The sequence below is a fragment of the Dreissena polymorpha genome, chromosome 16, assembly GCF_020536995.1.
Source record: "Dreissena polymorpha isolate Duluth1 chromosome 16, UMN_Dpol_1.0, whole genome shotgun sequence".
NCBI classification, from domain to species: domain Eukaryota; kingdom Metazoa; phylum Mollusca; class Bivalvia; order Myida; family Dreissenidae; genus Dreissena; species Dreissena polymorpha.
Genome location: NC_068370.1, coordinates 12,171,393 through 12,197,082, shown reverse-complemented (window position 1 = coordinate 12,197,082; position 25,690 = coordinate 12,171,393). Strand labels below are relative to the sequence as shown.

General features: G+C 34.5%; 1 protein-coding gene across 1 annotated transcript in view; it reads left to right on the top strand.

Annotated features, from left to right (window-relative positions):
* Nucleotides 1–25,690, top strand: part of LOC127862122 (VWFA and cache domain-containing protein 1-like) — a 68,831-nt gene that overhangs the window by 17,081 nt on the left and 26,060 nt on the right. The window contains exons 5-13 of the mRNA XM_052401108.1: nt 10,708–10,843; nt 19,123–19,267; nt 19,826–19,961; nt 20,734–20,808; nt 21,562–21,699; nt 22,344–22,444; nt 23,318–23,450; nt 24,558–24,707; nt 25,260–25,486. Of these exons, the coding sequence (XP_052257068.1) occupies nt 10,708–10,843; nt 19,123–19,267; nt 19,826–19,961; nt 20,734–20,808; nt 21,562–21,699; nt 22,344–22,444; nt 23,318–23,450; nt 24,558–24,707; nt 25,260–25,486 (1,241 nt within the window). The remainder of the gene's footprint in view (nt 1–10,707; nt 10,844–19,122; nt 19,268–19,825; nt 19,962–20,733; nt 20,809–21,561; nt 21,700–22,343; nt 22,445–23,317; nt 23,451–24,557; nt 24,708–25,259; nt 25,487–25,690) is intronic.

Sequence of the window (25,690 nt, the reverse complement as noted above, 5' to 3'; positions counted from 1 at the left end):
GTAGATTGATATGTGTATGCCCCTCAACATGGAAAACTGGGCTTAGGTAGGCATATAACTTGTGTACCCTGTCTTTTGGTATGTAGGTACATGTATGCATGTACATGTAGGTATATCCTGAATACAAATTAAGTCTGATTTATTATTAACTGTATATAAAGTTAAACATGTTGAGATGGTGTTTGTCAAAGGTCAAGATCATAGTTGAAGGTCAAATACAAGATTTGCCAATTCTGAACTATCAGTTAAGTAATTTTTTTGCTGCTTTATATTTTACAGCCTTCACCTTTTTAATATGGAAAAAAGCTCAAGTGCATGTTTAACTGCTGTCTAACACTTTTACATGTATTACAACTGTATAAAGTGCCAAGGAATTAAATTTCTATAAAATGAACTCAATAAACCAACAGTTTTCTGAGTTAATTGGAAAAGTTTGGCATGAGTTTTGGAAATTTTGGTCAGATTTCGAGGGAAAATGTTAATTTTTGCCATTGGGAAACAGCCTGTTTTCCCTTTTCAATTGTGAAACAGTCTGGAAGTATGGGCAAGAAAACTCACTGGAGTTTGTGCAGCTGTGATATTCAAATAGCTTGATTGAGATGTTAAACATGATGTTAATCAACCAATAAATCTTGTAATCTATGTTCATTTTTTTTTCACAAAGCTTTGTTCAAATGCTTATTAACTGAGAAGCCTGTGTGTTGTCTCTGATGTTTTACTGCAGTGTTTATGCAGCAAACACTTGTGAGGTCTGTGAGTTTTATGGGCCATTATAGAGAAATACCTGATACACTGGATTCCAAGCTGGTAAAGTCTTGGTGTTCATGCTCATAGTGAATAAAGACTGACCTAGGCAAGTTTAACAACATTCTTAAAGATTTCTTCAACGGTAAGGAAAATAGCTCACCTGAGCTCAATGTTCTTATAGTGAGCTTTTGTAAGTCAAGGCGTGTGTTGTCAACATTTGCCTTGTTAACACTCTAGAGGCCATATTTATTGTCCGATCTTCATGAAACTTGGTCAGAAGATTTGTGCCAATGATTTCTTAGACAAGTTTGAAAATGGTTCTTGTTGGTTGAAAAATATTTCCGTCAAGGGGCTGGGCATTTTTCCTTACATTGGCTATAGTAAAACCTTGTTAACACTGTAAGGCCCACATTTATTTTTATTTTTTCTGATCTTCATGAAACTTGATAAGAACATTAAATTTTGTTCCAATGATATCTTGGATGAGTTAAAAAATGGTTCCAATTGTTTGAAAAAATGGTCTCCAGGAGGGAGGGCATTTTTCCCTATATGTCTATAATAAAACCTTGTTAACATTTGAGAGGTCCTAGGTACATGAAACTTTGTCAGAAGATTTGTCCCAATGATATCTTGGAAAAGTTCAAAGATGATTTTGGAAGGTTTAAATACCTGGCCACTAGGGGGCATTTTTCTTATATGGCTATAGTAAAACCTTGTTAACACTCTAGAGGCCACCTTTATTGTCCAATCTTCATAAAACTTGGTCAGAATATTTGTTTCAATGATGTATTGAATTAGTTTTAAAATGGTGCGAGTTGGTTGAAAAACATTGCTGCCAGAAGGGAAAGCATTTTTCCTTATACAGCACAGCAAATGCGGAACAAACGTATTTCGCGATCCGTGGCGGCAAGGCGAAACGAGTCGATGCAGCGTCAGTCGTTGAAGCCGCGTCAGTATGCGGCGGCAAGTCGCATTTCGCCGCGAAGCTTCTCGTCTGTCCGCCGAGGCATGCCGCGATCCGCGACATGATGCCGAGTCGATGCGCATCATGAATTAAAAAATATTTTTAAAATTATTAGTTACATGTAGTTAACAAATTTTGAAAGAACAATTATAATAATAATTAAAATCATAATAAATTTATTGTGCGCGGATTGTATTAGCATATACATGTAAGCATAGTTAATGTGTCTGGCCAATTAAGTTTGTTTCCCGCCCTTAGTGTATGTATTTCACACATAAACTAGGTCACGAAATTATGTTTTCGCACATACAAGTGGTCAAGGCTCCAGGATATGGTGGATTTATAAATTAATTGCATGTTAATTTTGCTATTATATTTAAGCTGAGAAAATTAGCAGTTTGAAGCCACATCAATAATCAAGACGGTGAAGACGTATTTGTTGTTTTGTTAATTATCAGCTTATTATAACTAGTGTTTGAATTTGCGTATATAAACACGTTTTATTTTGTTCATATTATACAGTTAATATCGCTACTAATTACCCGAAAATCCCATATATTCCAGTTTTAAAGCAAATGCTGGTAAATATTTACGATACATAAACATTATCCATATTTCCTTAAGTATCAAAAACATTTTGGCATTTGTTACTATTTAAATAGATGATGAAATAACGTCTAATCGGGGCGTTTTTTTCCCACTGAACACACGATTTACGCCTGACGTGATGTTCATGTATTTATACAACACAAAATACACCCACACTTTCCAAACAACGTTCTACATGTCTGCATAATTTTCGCGCGCTTTTTATGAAACAAAGGATATTTTAGCACTGACGCTAGAATTTGCCAAAGGTCACGTTAGCATTAAAATTCGGAAGTGCGTTTCGGATTACAAATTTAATAATGATAATTTGATATTCGAACGAAACATTAACAGTTGCACGTAATTAATTCAACGATAATTTGTTAAAGCACATTACATGCCATTTCGCTTATTAAAACGTGAAAAAAATAATTATGAAACCAGCGTAAATCTTGGTTTCTACGCTACACATACATGTATGTACATGAAGGTAACTTTTCACTCGATCCGCCGCGTACGTATGCGGCAGATTTACTCCGCAAAGTACGCGAGGTTAATACAGACTCGGCGTCGTTGCGCGGATCGATGCTGAGTGCCACGGCGATACGCCGCGTGAACACACGATTCGGCCACCGCGTACTAATAATCTGGCCGTGTCGTAGCCGTGGATTATGTTTGTGCCGCCTTGGCTGTACTATATGGCGATAGCAAAACCTGGAAATTACTCTGGAAATTACATGTATTTAGTCCAATCTTCTTGAAACTTGGTCAGAAGATTTGTTCTTATGATATCTTTGATGAGTTTGAAAATTGTTTCGGTTTGTTGAAAAGCATAGCCACTGGGGGGGGGGTGCATTTTTTCTTAACTGACTATAGTTAAACCTTGTTCAGACTCTAAATAGTCTACAATCATGTAGGTCTGTTGAAAAACATGGCTGCCAGGGGGCAGGGCATCTTTCCTTATATGACTATAGTAAAAGATTGTTAAAATTCTAAAAGTGTCGTGTATGACAAAAGTTGCTTAATACACTATCAGAATAGACTGAAAACCCCTGGGGAGATGGGGGGGGTTCAAAGTGGTTGCATAAGACAAAGGTCCCTTAATTCAAGTGGTCGCATCCACAAGATTGACTGAATTGTGTACATGATCAGACATATAAAATAGTTTTGTAATGACTTGCGTATTTTTAAGGGTTTCCTAGTTTAACTACTTATCTTCATACAGGGCTTTTCATCAAGAAATTGGGAAGAGGCCCTAGCCTTTCAAATTGGGAATTTCATACGCGATAACTGCTCATTTTGGGAAGGCCGTGTTTTTAGAAAAGTATTTGTAACAGGGTCTTTTTCATTGTGCAGACGTATTAAAAGACACATTGTGGTGCATTCCTATTCATATTAGAGCTCATTGCTTTCAATTTTGGAGATGTCCAATATGTCAATTTTGGAAAATCCTCTATAAATTTTGGGAAAAATTGACCTTAATTTCAATTGGGAAGGGGCCGAATTTCGGCCGCTGTTATATAAGGGTGAAAAGCCCTGTCAAACATGTGTCTTTTTTGTATCAGATACTGATTTCAAGCTCAACTCTGTAACTCTACTTTGTTGTTTTTGTAATTTTGTTCTTTTGCAATATCAGTATGCCTGTAAACTGATACGTTAAACGTTCCTACTGAAGTGTTTTCGGTAATTTGACAATCTTCATCATGGTTAAGATTATATGTGGTTAAAACGAGATCCAGACATAAGCCCCCCAGGACAAAACCCCCCCAAATGAAAAAATAAACATTTGGACACTTGCCCCCCAGTAGAAATGACAGGTAGGATACAGGGTTTTTTTCCCACTTTTTGGGAAGATAGCCCATGGCTTTGGAATTGGGAATTTTATCGGCATTTTCATGAAATTGGGAAAATACATTCATTAGCCTTTTTTTCCACACGAAAAGTCCACTCATTAGGGAAATACTAAATTTGATTTAACTCTTTATAATCATTCAAATTAAAAGAAAAAAATCATATAATACTTTGTTAGATGTGATTGAATTAAAATTGAGATAGAATACACAAAAGACTTCTTTCTATATTCTTCTTTCTACTTTTTTTTTTTTTTGGAAATTGGGCATTTTTTGCAACATTTTGGGAAAAAAGTATACTTTTAGGGATTGGGAACATAGCCGAATTACGGCTATAAAATCGGGCCACAAAAAACCCTGGGATATAAGCCCCACAGTGCTTATTTTGCATCTGGACATTTGCCCCCAGTGCTTATTTTAGAAGTGGACATATTATTTGCACACTTTAGACATACTCTCATATTACACTCTTCAAATTTTTCATTGGCATCAATACTTAAATCTGATCAAATGTCCAAGCGCCTGCAGAAATGCAGAGACAGTCTTCTTTCCCTCTGAGAACTGTTGACACAGACTCTTCAACTTATGTTGGTACTGTTTCATTTCCCTCCTCACCCGTTTCCTCGCTTGATCACCCTGTCTCAACCGTTCAAGTTCTGTCAACACATTGATCTGATCCTTCTGAATACTACTTATACAATACCACAGACTGGGGTTCTTCTGTCCCACTAGATAGGCGAATCCATTGTTCCAAGACTCGCAAATATTGTTGGTACGTGACCTGTCATTCAGAGTCGCTTCATTCACATTCCACATATCAACTGGATACCTGGGATTGTTTGTTCGGGTAACTTTGATCACTCCTCTTGACCCCCGGGTTGAATGGTAAGGGCCACTATCATAATAAGTGTCAAAATATTCCAATATTTCTCTGAGTCACAAGAGACTGAAGTTGGATTTGATGTGAGTTCATAGATGTGTTCACTTTAATTATCATTATTTGTACTAAATTATGATAATTATTATTGATAATCCTTTTGATTGATTAAATAAAGAAGCCTTTAATTTTCATTAACAAGTATATGATCAAAGCCACATGTCACACCTTTAACAAGCTGATAATCCTTTTGATTGACTAATTAAAGAACAATAAAATTCTTTAAGATGTTTGTTTTACCTAAGATTAGGCAATAAAAGTGAGTTTCTGGACCTTTTGTATTTCAAATTTTAAATATCCAAGTTTCTATGATTGTATATTTATGAGATATGAAATTATACTGAATCAAAATACAGATATATACTAGTCTAATGGAAACAAAATATGCTATTAGCACTGGGGGGCAATTGTCCACTTCTAAAATAAGCACTGGGGGGGGGGCAAATGTCCAGATGCAAAATAAGTACTGGGGGGCTTATATCCTACCTGTCATTTCTACTGGGGGGCAATTGTCCAAATGTTAATTTTTCATTGGGGGGGGGGGTTTGTCCTGGGGTGCTTATGTCCTACATGCACTCACCTACGATATTTAAGGATATGGGAACAAGAAGGCCAACCATTTATGGGTTAGAGGATTAATTCTCATGTTCACATCATGCCTTTGTTCTGTTTTTGGTATGACATGTACATGTAATTTCAATCCGAGAACAACATTGATATGTGCAATTCCATATCTGTATAGTATTGCATATACTTTTCTCAAGATACCAGTGAGTGTACATGTAGATGCACCTGTACTTAATTTTTGTGTATACAAAAAGAAATAGATTTCTTACTGTTGATGTACAGTAAGTAGTGACTAAGTACATCTTGCAATGAAATTTCAGCTGCGTGCTTATAAACTCAAAAACTGTATATTTAATGATGAATTTACATGAGCGTTTTGCCATAAAAATGTAAATGAAGATCATTGATAATAATCATCATCTGAAATTTACATAGCAAACACTTTGTTGAGTTTAATTGTGGTTTACACATACAAATAGCCTATAATGCTCAAGTGTGGTGTCTATTTTAACGACAGCTTTTAATTTATAACAATTGTTTACAAAAGTAAGCAAGGTTTTGGTCTTTCAACATGAATGTTACACAGTCAATGAAATTGTTCCGATTTAAAAGTTTGCTACCTGTGAACAGGCCCTTTTTCTTCCATTTTGGGAAAGCATCTTTTTTGAAAGTTTTGAATTGTGGGTCTTGACAATCTTTATATTGGGAAAAACATTATTTTCAAAATCAGCAAAATACAATGTAGTCAAATTATTTCTTTATATACGTTTTCAACCACCACAATTTAAATGGACACATGGTAGAATTATTAAAACTAAAACAATAAATTATATTTGACAGTTGATAATGGACAGATGCAAGTAAATATTTTCATATTCCTTGAATGTTAAGCTACAGTACAGGCACCGTTTACATAAACAAATGCCACTCGCCGCGGTGTTCATCTCACTGTGTTCGCTTACCAATATGAACCCCGCGATGGGTGTTCAGCTCAAATGTCGCGGGGGCCGTTTGCCATAAGGCAAACACCGCGAATCACCGTGGACCCATAATATCTACCGCGGTGTTCCTTGTGTTCGCTTAAAATAAAATAATTATACATAAACGTATTGTTTTGATTCCTTTCATTTAAAAGTGATATGATATAATGTATTTCACACCCATGCCCATGACAGTGTTTGCTGTCTTTTTAAACGCCGCGAATAAAAGAAAACCGTGTTAGCACCTAGCAGTAGGATACCAAACCTTGAGGAGTTTTAATTGAGTGTTTGATTATTCAATTGACAGTTTGAAGCCATGGAGAACTCATAACTGATTGTAGTAATCGTATATTATCCAGAGTCTCCGGATTCCCAGATACATACGTGTCGACTGTCTTAATCGCATACATACAACTTCTCCCATCTTTATCTATTACTCGATAATCCCATATATGCCCAATTTCTATTTTAAAAAACAAATTATGGGTGAGTAATATAGACGATAAGAGTCATTAACACAAACGTTTGCAATTTTCTAAAGTATCAATGAATTTCGGCATATGATTCTATTTAAAGATTTGATGAAATAAGCGCCCAATCAGGACAGTTGTATTGCAAAATGCGTAAATCACCTGACACGGATTGCACGCGTCGTGTACAGCTATTTTTGGTTACAACTTCTACATGAAATAGATGAATTTCTTTGTCTTCATAAAAGCGTTCAAAAATTGGCGGGGGTGTATTTATTTGTAAATAGAAATCTTGTAGCGGGTACGACATTGAGATCATTTAATTTCCATTAAAAGTTTCGTTTTGAATTTTAACTTAAGTACCGGGGTATCTCGCGAATTATTTGGCATTGACATTTCCTCTTAAAAAATATAATTTAAACACACTGTAACGTTACCGTTATTCTGTATCAGTTTCTTCATTATTGAAACAATTATTGTATTGTATACTGACTGCATACAAGTTAGTCCAAATAATGAGACGTAATCTACCGATGTATACCTCATATTTATTGGCGTACACACAAGTGTCGTAACATACTGATGCAATACGTAAATTCGGACAGTACTCCAAGTCGGACACAAGTAAATAAATGATTTAATACATTCTTGATTTCTTAGAAACTCGATATTTATTGTTAAAAAGGACAATGGCATTGATTAACACCATAAGAGTTAATAGTATTGATCATATAAACGCTTTATTAACTTTTCCGACTCTACATACTGTCCGAATTTAAGTACACATACATGTGCACATACATGTAATCTCTGTATGTAGTATATGATTTTCTTTTGAACATTTACATTTAAAACGCGTGAATGACTCTCGCAGACAGTTGTTTACGGTGGCTGCGCAGCATCGGGGGGTAATCACAGGTGTTCCCGTTAACGATAGCGTGCAATTGCGGCAATTTCGGGTGTTCGCTGAACACCGCGGTCAGTAGCGTGTCCGCCCCCCGCGAAATGTCACCCATCAGGAAAAGTGAACACCGTGGACAGGCGTTTTTGTTTAAAGTACACAGTGCCTGTACTGTAACAAATATCCACAGGAAATTGCATTTGTTTGAAATGGTTTGGGAATTTTTTTCCTAGTATGAAAAAAAAGGTCAAATTGAGTTTTGGGAATAAGGGCCATTATTCCGCTCCATAGGATACAGGAGAAAACCATGCTTGAGATTATAACTAGTATAATTAAATTACCAGTGTTCTTTAAAGTATACTTGAAAGTCTTTGCACACTTTATTTAAAATATTAAAGTAAAGATTTCTTTATTGTACTGAATTAATAAAACCAGGAAATAATATGTTTCATTTTGTAATAATGAATGTACATGTACCTTAGTTACACACAATTATGTGGTGCTTAAATAAAACATCAATCTGATAAGAAACTGTGTTTTTATTAGCTCATCTATTTTTTTGAAAAAAAATTATGAGCTATTGTCATCACCTTGGCGTCGGCGTCGGCGTTGGCGTTGGCGTCGGCGTCCGGTTAAGTTTTGCGTTTAGGTCCACTTTTCTCAGAAAGTATCAATGCTATTGCATTCAAACTTGGTACACTTACTTACTATCATGAGGGGACTGGGCAGGCAAAGTTAGATAACTCTGGCGTGCATTTTGACAGAATTATGTGCCCTTTTTATACTTAAAAAATTGAAAATTTTGGTTAAGTTTTGCGTTTAGTTCCACTTTTCTCAGTAAGTATCAATGCTATTGCATTCAAACTTGGTACACTTACTTACTATCATGAGGGGACTGGGCAGGCAAAGTTAGATAACTCTGGCATGCATTTTGACAGAATTATGTGCCCTTTTTATACTTAGAAAATTGACAATTTTGGTTAAGTTTTGTGTTTAGGTCCATTTTATTCCTTAAGCATCAAAGCTATTGCTTTCATACTTGCAACACTTACTTACTATCATAAGGGGACTGTGCAGGCAAAGTAATGTAACTCTGACTGGCATTTTGACAGAATTATGTGCCCTTTTTATACTTAGAAAATTGAAAATTTGATTAAGTTTTGTGTTTAGGTCCACTTTATTCCTACAGTATCAAAGCTATTGCTTTCATACTTGCAAGATTTATGAACTATCATAAGGGGACGGTGGAGGCAAAGTTATGTAACTCTGACTGGCATTTGGACGGAATTATGGGCCCTTTATACTTAGAAAATTGAAAATTTGGTTAAGATTTATGTTTTGGTCAACTTTACCCCTAAAGTATCATAGATATTGCTTTCATACTTGGAACACTCACAAACTATCATAAGGGTACAGTAAAAGGACAAGTTGCATAACTCTGGTTGTCATTGTTACGGAATTATGGCCCTTTTTTGACTTAGTAACTTTTAATATATGGTTAAATTTTGTGTTTCGATCCACTCGAAGTATCAAGGCTATTGCTTTCAAACTTCAAATACTTACATGCTATCATGAGGTTACTGTACCTGGCAACTTGAATTTTACTTTGACCTTTGAATGACCTTGACTCAAGGTCAAATTATTAAATTTTGCTAAAATTGCCATAACTTCTTTATTTATGATTAGATTTGATTGATACTTTGATGAAACTACTCTTACCTGACATACCACAATAGACTTCACCCAAACCATCCCCCGTGCCCTCCCCCCCTCCCCCCCTCCCCCCCCCTAATTTTTTTTTATTTTTTTTTTAAGATCATCTCACAAATGACCACCACACCCTCACACTATACCCCCACCCCACCCCCCCCCCACCCCACCCCCCCCTAATTTTTTTTTTTGATTTTTTTTTTTTTTTTTTTTTTAAGATCATCTCACAAATTATCACCACACCCTCACACTATACCCCCCCCCCCCATTTTTTTTTTAAAACGGTTATGTTTGAAATACCGTCCAACCATCGCACCCAAAACCCCCCCCCCCCCACCCGATTTTTTTTTTTTTTTTTTTTTTTTTTTTTTTTTTTTCGCTTTTTTGGAAGATAATGTAATAAATGTCCACAACCCCACACTATACACCCCTCTTCACTCCACTCCTCCCTCCTTTGTGATTGAAAATGAGAGTCCCTTCACCTTTAAAAAGAAAATAGATGAGCGGTCTGCACCCGCAAGGCGGTGCTCTTGTTTAATGATGTGTTTATTCCAAGATAAATGCGAACATGACAAAACATACCGTGGTTTTTAATTACATTGAACTGCAGAATACAGTGTTATTGAAAAACCTTAAGTATGGAAATTTAACAATATTGACCCTTTTTTCTAATTCATCTATTTTCTTTTTTGCAAATAACAGAATAAACAATTAAATATGGTTTTTTAATTATAATTTCTTGATCACACTTCCTTAAAGGAGAATAGAGAATGCATTTTAATAGTTGTATATGTGACACCAAAAACATTTGCATGTTTATTAGAACTATTTTTCAAATGTTTTAAATAAGGATTCAGTAAAAATTTGTTATTCCACAGTATCTCGTCAGAAAACTGATTCTGATCAGTAAAATCGCAAGGAGATTTTCATGAGCCTGGCTTACATTTTGGAAACAAATCACTTGTTTGACAACAACTGGTTGTATATTTCCAGTGTGGAAGAGCAACGTGAAGTTCATCCCAAGTCTGAAGTGGCAGTACTACATGTCCACAGACGGCATCCACAATGAGTACCCTGGCAGTAACTTCCACTGGACCAACTGTCCCAGCATGCATAATGTCAGACACAGGTACAGTATAAAACTGTACCAGCATGCACAATGTCAGACATATTTACGGTATGAAACAGTATGAAAGTGCCCTAAAGTGCACAATGTCACACACAGGTACAGTATGTAACTGCCCCAGCATGCACAATGTCAGACACAGGTACAGTATGAAACTGCCCTAGAGTGCACAATGTCAGGCACAGTTACAGTATGTACAGTAACTGACCTAGCATGCACAATATAAGACACAGGTATTTAACTGTCCTAGCATTCATGATGTCAGACACAGATATTAAACTGTCATTGTATGGCTAATGTCAGGCACAGGTATGTAACTATCCAAACAAGTTTTATGTTGGACAGAAATATGTAACTGTCCCAGCATGCATTATGTCAGACACCTGTATTTAAATGTCCCAGCATGCATGATGTCAGACACAAGTATGCAACTGTCCCAGCATGCATAATGATAGATACAAGTATTTAACTTTCCTAGCATGCATTATGTCAGACACAGGTAGGTAACTATCTTTTTAACTCGCACATGTCAGAGATAAGTATGTTACTATCTCACTATGCACATTGTCAGACACAAGTATGAAACTTTGCCACCATGCATAATGTCAGACACAATTATTTAATTTTTCCACTGCATAATGTCAGACACAAGTATGAAACTTTTCCACCATGCATAATATCATACACATGTATGTAACTTTCACCATGCATAATATCAGACACATGTATGTAGCTTTTCCACCATGCATAATGTCAGACACAAGTATGTAGCTTTTCCACCATGCATAATGTCAGACATATGTATGTAGCTTTTCCACCATGCATAATGTCAGACACAAGTATGTTACTTTTTCATCAAGCATAATGTCAGACACAACTATGTAACTTTTTCACCATGCATAATGTCAGACACACCTATGTAACTTTTTCACCATGCATAATGTCAGACACAAGTATGTAACTTTTTCAACATGCATAATGTCAGACACAACTATGTAACTTTTTCACCATGCATAATGTCAGACACAACTATGTAACTTTTTCACCATGCATAATGTCAGATACAACTATGTAACTTTTTCACCATGCATAATGTCAAAGACAACTATGTAACTTTTTTCAGCATGCATAATGATAATTTCAGACACAACTATGTAACTTTTTCACCATGCAGAATGTCAGACACAACTATGTAACTTTTTCACCATGCATAATGTCAGACACAACTATGTAACTTTTTCACCATGCATAATGTCAGACACAACTATGAAACCTTTCACCATGCATAATGTCAGACACAACTATGTAACTTTTTCACCATGCATAATGTCAGGCACAGCTATGTAACTTTTTCACCATGCATAATGTCAGACACAACTATGTTACTTTTTCAACATGCATAATGTCAGACACTACTACATGTATGCAACTTTTTCACCATGCATAATGTCAGAAACAAGTATAAAGCTTTTCCACCATGAATGTCAGACACAAGTATGTTACTTTCACCATGCATAATGTCAGACACAAGTATGAAGCTTTTCCACCATGCATTATGTCAGACACAAGTTTGTAACTTTTTCACCATGCATAATGTCAGACACAAGTATGTAGCTTTACACCATGCAAAATGTCAGACACAATTATGTAACTTTTTCACCATGCATAATGTCAGACACAAGTATGTAGCTTTCGACCATGCAAAATGTCAGACACGAGTATGTTGCTTTTCCATCATGCATTATGTCAGACACACGTATGTAACTTTTTCACCATGAATAATGCCAGACATAGGATTTTGAGCGTTTGGGTCAACACTACCAAATGTGTGTCACACTGTGGAAGTGTATTGACCTATAAAATGAGTTTTACACCAGGTAAGGGTCCTTTACAAATTAAGTTTTTAAAGTATTTTAATACTTATTTACAGTATTCCAAATGGTTATAAAATATAGTAATATCTTATGAAGAGCGCTGAATAAGCAATTAATTTAAGATTGTTTCTTTGAAGTGGACGCCTTGAGAAGCCTTCAGTAGACCAACTCTTTGCAAATATTTGCTTGGTACACATTGTTTGAAGTTTGCCGGTCATAATTTACACAAAGGATTAGAAAAAAGTTAGATTCCTTTTATCATGGCAAACTTTCTAAATGCAACAGGGTGCTGCTATTCAATTTGTTGATCTTAGTCAATATTGCAACTTGGGGACTCTAAAATGTGTTATCACATTTTGTGACAATCGTCTTCATATATTCTTTTGATAAGAGCTGATTTTCCACTTAAACTTCTATCGTTTTGTTTCGATAAAAAATGAATAAGTATTTCTCTTGGTTCAAATGTTATCTGGTGATTTGTATCCAGTTTATTAATGGCCCTTCTTTATAAACGAACATATGGTGTGTCATTGTGTAATGTTCCTGTTTATGGACAGTGATTTTCTTCTGGTAATTCTGCTCACAAAACGTGTAATCCGTTTGAGCTGGAGACTTCAAAAATTCACTTTAGACAGCTTATTTTTTGCCTGATATTACTCCAAATGGGCTATACAAATACCAATATTGCATTGCCTTTATTTTCATTGTTTGGAGTTCTTGGATACCAAATGGCAGCAGTTGTAGAAAGATGTATACAGATTAATGATTTCATAGTTATTTTTGTAGGAGTTCTGGTTTATGAATGACATTAATATATTCAAATGTGTGGCTATTATACTCTTGCAACTTATGCTATTGTGGGTGTATGATAAGTATTGAAATGTGTGTTTTATTAATAGCTTAAAACATTGGGTATTGAATAGAAATTTAAGATATCTTTAAGTTGAATTGCATCGAAATCCTAAGGCTTATATAATCGCTTTTGAGTCTGTGTTCCGTGTAGAACCAGTACTTGCTGTCTGTGTTCCGTGTAGAACCAGTACTTGCTGTCTGTGTTCCGTGTAGAACCAGTACTTGCTGTCTGTGTTCCGTGTAGAACCAGTACTTGCTGTCTTTGCAGGGATCTTAAGAATCCTCTTAAAAATCAATAACATTACTCCTTTAAGCTGATAAAATTATCAAATTCACTTCTTTTGTCTAGTGATAAACATGCTTAACCAAAGGTGTGTATGTTACTCATTGTCATATTGTATTACATCAAGTGTGTAGCTTCGTTTTTCGTAACTTTTTACCCCATACTTATGAGCTTGAAGACGTATGACTGAGTTTTTATGGTACTTTGTCTAAATTGTTGTTCTACAGCATCATCAAAACCACAAATCAATCTTGGATAGGCATTTGTCGCTTAGACTGAGAAAATTAGTGATTTTTGTGATTGTTAATTATAGTTGTATTTTTTGTCAGGCCTCCAACTCTTATTATATACAGTACAATATATTTAATATACTTTAATAATGGATAAAATGTATAACTTCTGTACTCCATTTTTTTCTTAAGATTTTTGTGAATTTTACGCTTCTCATATAACATGCAATGGACACATGTTTATAACCATGTTGATGTTTTTCGCGATACTTCAAGTGAAAATGAATAATAACGAGACAAACTAGTAATAAAAGTGCCACCATTTTTGCATATTTTCTTGACAGTAATTGATCATTTCACAATAATTGCCGAGGGAACTTTCTGTATAAAAAGTAGTTATGACAAGCTCAATTTCCCATATTGATACACTTGGGTCTCTGTTGAGATCTTGTCTGGAGGGTTAATATTGATGTCACTTTGGATCAACATAATTATATACATGTAGAAAGCTTGTAGAAAGACATAGCTTAGGATTGTATTAAGGGCTATTGGGGTAAAAATTTGGGTTGTTTGCTCTTAACATAGAAATATATTTGGTTTGATGGAGTTATTTCCCTTAAATTGTCCGTCTTATATATATGTAGATTGAATGCAGACATAGCTTAGATTTGCATATGGGGCCAAAGGGGTAAAGATCAGGGTTGGTAAAAAAATAAAAACGGCCTCTGCTATATGAAAGTACCTCATTTGTAACAGGCTTTTTCTTGGCGTATCTATTGGTCCGTTAAACTGAATCATTCCTAAAGCCAACTGGTGAGAAAGAATTCCCAATTTGAAACAAATCCCAATTAAACAAGAGCTTGTCACAGTAGTGTCTAATCTCCGCCAAAATGTGTTTGCTTGTATGACAACATTTGTTTTAGAGAGTAGAATAATATTTGTAAAAACAAATAAAGGGAGATAATTCATTATGCTCCAGACAAAAATTTAATTTGAAATTAAATTAAGGGAGATAATTCAAACACTAAGGTAGATAGAGTTATGGTTCTTAGTCACTGCACTTTTCCTACTTGCCATCTGTTTATATTTCAAGTTTCAAGTAAATCCCTTCAGTAGATTTAGAGTAATGCTCTGACAAAAATTTACTTTTAAATTATATAAAAGGGGAGATAATTCAAAAATTAAGGTAGATAGAGTTATGGTTCTTGTTCACTGCACTTCTCCTAGTTGCCATCTGTTTATATTTAAAGTTTCAAGTAAATGCCCTAAGTAGATTTAGAGTAATGCTCCGTACAAAAATTTACTTTAAAGTTATATAAAAGGGGAGATAATTCAAAAACTTAGGTAGATAGAGTTATGGTTCTTAGTCACTGCACTTTTCCTACTTGCCATCTGTTTATACTTAAAGTTTCAAGTAAATCCCTTCAGTAGATTTAGAGTTATGCTCCGGACAAAAATTTACTTTTAAATTATATAAAAGGGGAGATAACTCAAAAATTAAGGTAGATATAGTTGTGGTTCTTGGTCACTGCACTTCACCTAGTTGCCTTCTGTTTATATTTCAAGTTTCAAGAAAATCCCATCAGTAGATTCAGAGTTATGCTCCGGACAAAAATTTACTTTAAAGTTATATAAAAGGGGAGATAATTAAAAAACTAGGGTAGATAGAGTTATGGCTCTTGGTCACTGCACTTCTCCTAGTTGCCATCTGTTTATATTCTAAGTTTAAAGTAAATCCATTGAATAGATTTAGAGTTGTGCTCCGGACAAAGTTTCGGCCGGACGGACAGACGGACAGGACCAATTACTATATCCCCTCCATAAAGTTGTACTTTACTTGGTTGGGATTGCACAATTTGAAAAAAAGTAGTGGTTTTGTCATGTTTCTTATCTGTGTGCTTGTTTCCTGTGGATATTTTTTGACGTATTTGTTTTCATGTCTGAGATAGATGAGGGAGCTGCCTCAAATGCTCTTTTGTTTTCTTCCCTGATGTAATTCATCAACATCGAACAAGCGCTTTTTTAAAATCTTTATTGTGTGAATTTGAAATATTACTGTCTTAAAAACTGCGTTTATGAATATCGTTCAAATTGTAAAACAACAAACTTTCTTCTTGGTCATTTTGTGCTTTGAAAAAGCCTCCTGTTTTATATTTCCCAAATTACTGAAATTTCATGTAACCACAATTTTATACACATATAATTTTGTATTCTGAATATATAGATTGTTTGATAACCTTGCATTAGAACACATTAAAGTACAAGAGTTTTTAACAAATTTAACAAAAACCAACCAACAACTTTGCAAAAAGCATAACTGAAAACCTGAACTGCACAGCCATTAACCACTTTTCCACTCCAACAGCAAACATCACAGAATGTAAACCTAGACAAGGTGATTCAATTCACCATTTCAAAACATCAAAAGACATAAAATAGCTCATTAAATACATAAACATCCAGGGTCAGGCCATCTAATGCACACTACTGCAAACACACTTGTCTGCCTTCAAAGTAGCTGGCTATTTGTCTTGCCAAAATAAAATGTTGAAACAAGATAAGGGTTTTTATGTGGCTGGTTGGAGTGATATTAGGTTGTGATTTAGTGTTTCATTTTGTATGAGAGAGAAAATGTGTATCTCAGACTTTAATATAATAATCATGCATTTAATGCTTTATCCAATTTTCAAAACATAATTTTGTTTTGATCCTGATAACTGATAACAGCACGACACTAAAAATTCATTATTACAAAACAAAATCGATTGAATTGGTAGTGTTCAATGTTTGACAATGATGGTAAATAGTATGTTTCGCAGTTTACTACATTTCCAATACAGTTAATATATTATACATGAAATTTTTTGGGGGAAGAAAATTATTGAATAACAAATTATTAGGGGTTCAACAGTACGTCAAAAAACAAGATAGCAATATATTGTTATAAAGTAAAATGATATAACAATACATACTGAATACAATTTATGCATCTTGAAAATAGTAAGAACATGGATCGTTTACATCTTGAACATGTGTAAGTTGTTGGCCATCTTAAATGCACCATACATTTACTGTAAGCGTTGCTTGTTTATGATTGCAAACTTATTTTTGAAAGAAAGATATGTTAATATTTATTGATATGTCATTTATTGAAAGGACTTATTGATAATTTGATAATTTGCTATACAAATAATTAGTCTGTTGTTTAATTAAATTCTCACTGTCATAGATTAAAGAATAAACGTTTTTGAAAAGAAGGTTGTAGATGGACTTTAATATGGCATATAATATTGATTCACAAAACATCAATAGACTTAAATATTATATGATTCCAATTTAAAAAAGTTCTTAAGTATAGTATTTATGATTTAAAATATGTTGAACAAAAATTAAACATATTCTGACAACAATAAATATGTATGATATAATTTAGCAAGTAATTTTTTTTTATATCTTGCATGTATTGATATATAAATAAAAACATTTATTTTTTCATTAATTTCTAAACAGTTTAATACTGCAAACAATTATCAAACTTTATTCACATTCACAATGTTTACCATTTTTGTTAACTTTACACCTACTCATGCTGGTTTTCATCAAAATTAGTGAACTGTAAAATTTAATTAATGTGTTTGGAAAAAAAGTTGACCCTTACCAATGTTATTTGTTGTTTTGCAATTAATCAATAAATTAATGGACACAACTTTAGGTAAATAGACGATAATTTGTTTGTATAACTGTGATGTAGATACGTTAATTTTGGCCAAAGCTCCGACCCAGTTGGATAAAGTCAGAAACAAATTGGATGCAAGTTTCTTGCTGCTTTACTATTTGCTAAAATTATTCCTGATTTCCACCATTTTCAAATGTTAAGTTCTTCTGAAAACATAATGCTCATTCTATAATTCAATATTGCTTCTTGTTTGTATGTGCTCCACTCTTCTGTCTTTCAATCGCTGTTTATTTTCATAATAATAAGGCAGACAAAAAACAAACCCAAACATCCCAAAAAAGCATGCAAATACAATTCAATATTCCATTTTATCTCAAATATTAATTTCAACACCTTCCTATTCAGTTGACATTCCCTATCATTTGTTCTTATACTTTCTCATCCAATTCAAATCTTTTTCAAACAGAGTAAAACCCTAGATAAAAACCACAACTGCTAATGAAATATCACAAAATCTGTTGTTAACAGTTTGGTTAATAAACGTCTCAGGTGAGCGTACTAGGTGATAAGACCCCCTTTTTATCGTCTTCATCCCCCATTAGTGTTATTTTGCATGTTGTAATGGAATGGCCACATTTATTTGTTAATCTTTAGCTTTTTTTTACTTTAACAAAACTGTTAACAAGTCCTTCTATATGAAAAGCTACTGAATAAGTTCCAATGTGCTTTATTAGCATGAAAATGGCATCATGTGGATCTACTAAACAGCTTCATATTTTTTTTCTCTTAACATCAATGGTCCTTTTATCAGTGATAACTTTCTCAGATCTGGAATGAACTGAAACACATGTCTGAGTGTATTGGCAGTATCCAGGTAATAGAAAAAGTGTACTTGTAACATGCTTTTATTTTTTTTACCATTATTGCATAATTATCTTGTAATTATCTTTTATGTTTGGGATTGAAGCCTTTCATTTTGATATCTTCAGAAGGACGGAGAGTTGTAAGAACATCCATGGAGAACTTGGCCCATATGCACCAGACAAATCTTAGACTTCAGTCTAAGAATAAAGAATATTCTTTAACCCTTTCCCACTCAGAAGCAAAGTGAAAATGGCTATGTGCAAACAGCATGAATCCAGAACAGCCTGTGAGTTACTCGCAGTCTGTTCAGGTTTTATGCGGTTTGCTGCCCATGAGTATCTAAGGGTTTGAAATGAAGGCTTTACAATCTGAATCTAGTAAGAACGGTCTTTAATTATAATTAACTTTATGAGGGACCACAAAGTGTCAAAATATGTATCTAAGTGGTAAAGCGTTAAATCGGAATGTTAAAGGATTCCTATATATGCACTTGTATTTTCTAGGGATGTGTACGTGTCCACGATGCAGCCCCAGTCGAAGCACATTGTGATCCTCATGGACCATGGTAACTCACTGAGCCCCACGCAGATGGCTATGGCACGTAGCATAGCAACCAGCCTCATTGCCTCCTTCACAGAGAATGATCGGGTAAATGGGACTTTGCTCTATCATGTTGTATGTGGCTTCTGCCTATGCTGTAACATTCAATTGTGTAACAGTTTGATGATAACATACTAATTAACAAACAAAGAATATTAATAATTAAAATCATTTTACCTTATAGAGAAGATTTTTTTTCATTATTGTTCATATAAAGTTGACTTTGATTCAATTTTTTTATAGAATTTAAGTACAGTAAATGTTTCACTTATGAGATATAATTGTACTCTCATCTGTTATAAATATGATGTTGTTATTGTGCAAAGTTTCTGGAATCCTCTTATGATTACTCTTTAACCCTTTGCATGCTGGGAAATTTGTCGTCTGCTAAAATGTCGTCTGCTGAATTTCTAAAATTAGCATTTTCTTTGAATTTTTTTCAAAGAATACTATCAGAATAGCAAACAGTTTGGATCCTGATGAGACGCCACGTTCTGTGGCATCTCATCTGGATCCAAACTGTTTGCAAAGGCCTTCAAAATTGGGTTCCAGCGCTATAAGGGTTGAGAGAAATATCACACCAACAAACCTTAATAACTGATTCAGGTGGCAGTTTTGGGACTGGCTGCTGATGTTACATTTCCACGGGACGATACCTGTGTTAAGAACAGCCTGGTCCCTATGACTTATGAAACCAAGTTCTACTTCACACGATTTGTTGAGAATCTCCAGAAACAAGAAGGTTTGTCGTCTAACACTGCCTGCATGATAGTATTCAGTATGGGGTAGTGAATGGATTTTTTTGCTTTTGCTTAAAGATGAGGTTTCTTAGCTGTTACGAACAATATAATAAATGTAAATACTTCCAATGGAACATAGGAAACGATCATAAATCTTGCATACACACCCAAGAGCAATGTGAGGTGGTCACTAGAGGTCAATATGGGTTGAAGGTTTGAACAAATTAATAGGACATATAACATGACGGAGGTATTCTGGTAATTTGTATGGCAGAAGTTGATTGTGCTATGTTGTATCTTACAAGCCCACCGGGCGAGTGTATTATGATATCGCACAATCAACAAGTGTGATACAACACATCAGTAAACCACAGTCTGGTAACATTCCATTTATTATACACCTCCATAGGAAAAAAAACAAACAATTAAAATTCTCTTGAAAACAAATTTATTTAAAGTTTTTACATTTGCAATAATATAAAAAAGAAAATATGTTGTGAAAAGACTTTCTTGAATTCTTTGTATGACATTCACATTTCAATTAGTGTCTGAAAGTAGAACGGGCTTTTCCCAAAGTCCCTCACAACGTCGCACATATTACAATACAACACATTAAAGAAGTATTTGTTCCTAACGGTTGGGCAATGGATTTTACCTTGTAAAATACAGAATATTTATCCAGTATTGTATAGTGGAAAGACTTAATTATTTAAGTATTAATATATATATTTAAACTGCTGCAACAAATGGACATTGGTTGTGATTTTCTTTCAGCATCAACAAATCATTCCCTGGGGTTTCAGCAAGCATTCAAAATGATAGCTACCTCCCTGCAGCAGTATAACAAAGGTCAGTTTATTTTGTTGAAAATCTGTACATCTACAGAAAAACAAAAAGTATTAATGTCCTTATAAGTCCATTGCTTTTTTAACTTATACTAATAACTACATTATGTTGTTTGAAAAAGTATGATTCAATTTGCAAAAACATTTTTACAAGCTTGCATAATTAATTTCTTTCTTCATTTGACACAATGTTTAAATGCCCAATAATTTACTCATAAATTTAAGCAAATTATGAGGTGTTTCAATTATTTCATTTATGCTATTTGGTATTTTTTTGGATTATAAGGTGAATTGAGCATGCAGGTAAACTATATATATATGGCCTCATAAAGTTAATTGTGAGGTATGTTTGTATTCGATGCCCAATCAAGATTGTGATATTCACATTGACCATGTGTAAAAAAGGCAATGGGATGAGAGGGCAAGTAAATCTTATTAGATTTAATGCAACATGAACATTTTTTTCCTGAAATTTGGACAAAGAGTTATTTTGTCTGTGCACAACAGTAAAATAAGAGGATATCCAAATGTACATTTAATCTTCAAATTGATTCTTAAACAATGACAATTTGTATTTTTACTCATTTAGTTAACAAAACTAGATTTGTTTTCAACTGGGAGTGTTTGGTAAAATTTTGGAGCAAATGTGCATATTTGCTATTGGGAAAGGGTCAAACTGTCAGAACCTGTTAAAAAAAAGTTTTTCATGATTACTTGAACCTCTCTATTACATTAAGTCATCCATTGTATGTTGCAGAGGAAGGCATGATCATCTATGTGAGCCGTGGGCTGCTCTCCTCTCTCACAGAGGCCAAGGACGTGATGTCCACCATCGCCTACTTCAACGGGCGCATGGACAACCGTATCATCATCAACACATACGCCGTCATTGACAGTGAGTACTCCAAGCAACTACATGCTTACTGCGGAAACAAACATCAAACATCAGGCCTTTTTCCTGGCCATTTTGGGAAGAAAGCAATTTTGGGATTGCCTGTGGAAATATTTTCACATGAAAAGTGCAGTGATGTTGGAAAAACTAATTTAACATAACTCTTTATAATAATTCAAATAAGAAGAAAAAAACACCATAAATTATAGTTATATAATGTGTAAGATGTAATTGAAATGAAGTTTAGATATATCATTTGACACTTTCTTTATAAAAAAAAATTAATGAGGGATTTTCTTTGAAACTGGGATTTTTTTTGCATTTTGCTTTGGGAATGGGTCCGTATAACAGACTCATAGATACACCAGGGAATTGCCTGAACATCTACAAAGTGTGCATATTTTATACTCATAAATAATCAGTTTTACTAGATATGCTGTTTTACTGAGCTAATGAATTAATAATTATCATAATTGAAGATATCTGACTATAGCTGTATATTATAATTGTAATGTTTTTATGCCCCCTTCTAAGAAAGTGAATTTTCTCCTTATATACTTGGGCGAATATCATTGTTTGCTATTTATAGACAAAAGTGGAATTTGGAGGCATCCAAGCCTTATTAACACTTGTCTTGTTTTTCTTAGATAATAAGCCTATCATGTATGAGAAGAGTTTCCTACAAGATATTGCTGACCAGAACTACACCAAGTACAAGGTCGTATCCCGTAGCAACTCCCCAATCAGGGTATGCAACACTTCTTTAGTGTTATCTGCCTTTATAGTTAATATTTACTGTCAAAAGATGAAAAGGAATAATTGCTTTTAACCCTTAAAGCGCTGGAGCTGAATTTTAAAGGCCTTTGCAAACAGTTTGGATCCAGATGAGACGCCACAAAACGTGGCGTCTCATCAGGATCCAAACTGTTTGCTATTCTGATAGTATTCTTTGAAAAAAATCTTAGAAAATGCTAATTTTAGAAATTCTGCAGACGACATTTTAGCAGACGACAAATTTCCCAGCATGCAAAGGGTTAAGTAAAGTATTTGTACCAAGGCTCAAATAGCATGTATGATTTTATTGAACAATTATTGGTTATTCTTTGCTTATTGATATAGATGAAACAGGTTACTACAATATTAGCTGGTTAAACTATTATAGTAAGCAGTTAATTAACCAGTTTACAGAGAAAATTGAAATAATTTCTGATTTTTTAAATCAGTTACATTGTATGCAAACATATTAACGCTCTTAACAAATAAACATACATTCCTTGCGTATTATGTTTGTATCATAAGGGGCCATGTCATGTTCATGATAAACCATAATAATTTAAAATCATATCAATGTCAATCAATTATATTAGATTTTCCACATGTAAAACTTCAAACAAAACAAAAGTGACTATTATCACAACTTAAAATCATAACAAAATGCCAAAGTGGGGGATAGGATATATTATCAATAGGGCACTAGAAATGAATTGCGTAGGATCTATTTTTAAAAAACCTGTCAGTTTAACTTTTTGCAATATTGTAATCATTGGCAGTTCAGTAGGTAAACAAGTTAATGTGTAGCATCCCTGATTACTGAACAACATATATGGTGTAATTGGTACAGCCTGGTCAGATGGTTGCCGTTAACAACACTCAGGACCTGGGTATGGCAGTGGGTCAATTTTACAAGCCGTTCAACAGGACCACAACAGAGGATGCCATGTTTTCTCTTCCCTACATTGATAATGCAGATGGAGGTAAGTTGGTGTTAGTGGGTTTCATTGGCATCATTGGAAAAATAGAAGGTATTTGGAAAATTGTTTGTCAGTACATTAAACAAATCATGTCTTTTGGCCTCAATTTGTGTGTGTCTGGATGCACTTTGGTTGATGAGAAGGGCAATGATGTGCACAAAAGCGCTGTATACTTTGAAGTTTATAGAAAAACAAAGCCAGCTATTGTAAATGTATAGAAATTTGTCGGTATGAAATTTCGTGGTTTAATAAAAATCAATTAATTCTTTGACTTTAATTTCGTGGATTTCAAATAAAAAACAACTAATTTGTTGATACATAATTTCGTGGATTTTAAATTTTCGGGACAGACTGACGTCATTATAATTAAACTTTTATCAAAACAACCAGAGTAATAACGAAGAATAATCTGCTAATCTGTGTTGACAGCAAGACTTGAGGTTAATGTGCACTGAAGCATGAAAATGTTGCCGATAATTGTTGATAAGGGCGATAAAGCGGCGTACTTGTGGGTCCCCGCTCGCTTATTGCCATCAATCTTGTTTTGACAATATTTGCAATTCTCAGGGCAATCGGTCCCCTAGTATTGACAATTATTGAGTAATATGGTCCCCAAAATACACTTGTGAAAACCGTTATGTCTCTTTTAACTTTAATTGGCACTAACTGACATGTGATAAATCTGCAAACTGCTCATTTGACGACATCACGTAAAAGAGAAGACTCGTTGATGTACAGTTTAAATACTGTGCTTGGTTAAAAAAGTTTTATTACCCAAACACTTATCAAGAAGTAACTATTACAAAAAACAAATATCTTAAATAACCAACAACAAAAGAAAGTGTCGGAAATTACCGATTTCTGATTAAAACTGTATAAATAATCTTTGGTACTTGAATTCGTGGTTCAGCGGAACAACAAAATCCACGAAAATTCGTACCACACGAAATATAGTGGTTTTACAGTATGTTTCGCTCCTTAACTGAATTTATTTTCAGGCGTGTTGAAAAAGTATTACTAGCAGTGTGTGTTTACAAGAAAGAGCCTAACTGAATGTTTGTGAAATGACAGCCACACAATCTAACTATTGTGTTCTGTGTATCTCTCCAGGCCTGGTGATGAGTATCAGCATGGCGTGCCTGCACAACAAGGAGCCTATCGGGGTGTCAGGGGTGGATCTGCACATGGAGGACCTGGTCCAGGACATCACCTACTTCAACCAGGCAGACAGCTCATACGCCTTCATGATCACGGACACAGGTACCGGCTTTGATGGATTCTTTACTTACACAATCTTTTAATCCAAAAATAACAGTACATTGGAAGGTGTCTTTCCTGATTAGCCTGTGCGGACAGCTCATTCATTAAGCCCAGGTTTCTCAGAACATGACTATTTATCAGTTGTTTGACAGCATTAGACTTCAAAACATTCTATTTTATATGTTATCAGTGGCTGGCGCATGGCGCAGAATACAAAATATTGTGTACATATTGGTTGAAAATTATTAAATTGCTGCAATTTGTTACTAAAAAACATTAGAAAAAACAAACAGTCTCTGTTATGAAATATTTATATTTAAACAAATTAAATCCAAATAAAACTTTTAAAAGAATTTTACTAGGTGCAATAAACTAGGACCATGCAATAAAATAAAAATAATTTATTTGTCAATGTTAAGCTGTGGCAAATATGACAAAAATTTGATTGAATTATTATGTCATTGTCTTTCTCTGTTAAAGGTGTACAATAATGTTGCTATCTTATCTACTGTCATTCCAATGATATATCAAATTGCCTTATTTCTTGTGCAGGATACACGATCATGCACCCTACGTTTATGCGGCCCATCAAGACAAGCATGCAGCCGATGCACACTGACATCTGGCACTTTGAGAATGTGCCTGGCTTTGAGAAGGTGCGCAGTAACATGCTGCGGCATCCTGACGGTGAGATGAACATGACAGTGCGCCAGTTCTACAACCAGTCTGGGGTGGTCACCTCACAGGACGTCTTCTATGCAAAGTATATCTGGAAGAAGGTGGGTGCTTTTGATTATTTATTAAATGTATTGCATCAATTGATCTTGGATATTTCAATCATTAAAACCTCATGGTGTCCGCCTAGCAACTGGTATGTCACAGGTTTCATCCCCACTGTGAGAGCATTCTTAACATCTCCCACAAACACACCCAAGTACCCATGAAACAGACTCAGTAAGTTTCAGAAAGAAAGGCTTTTGATG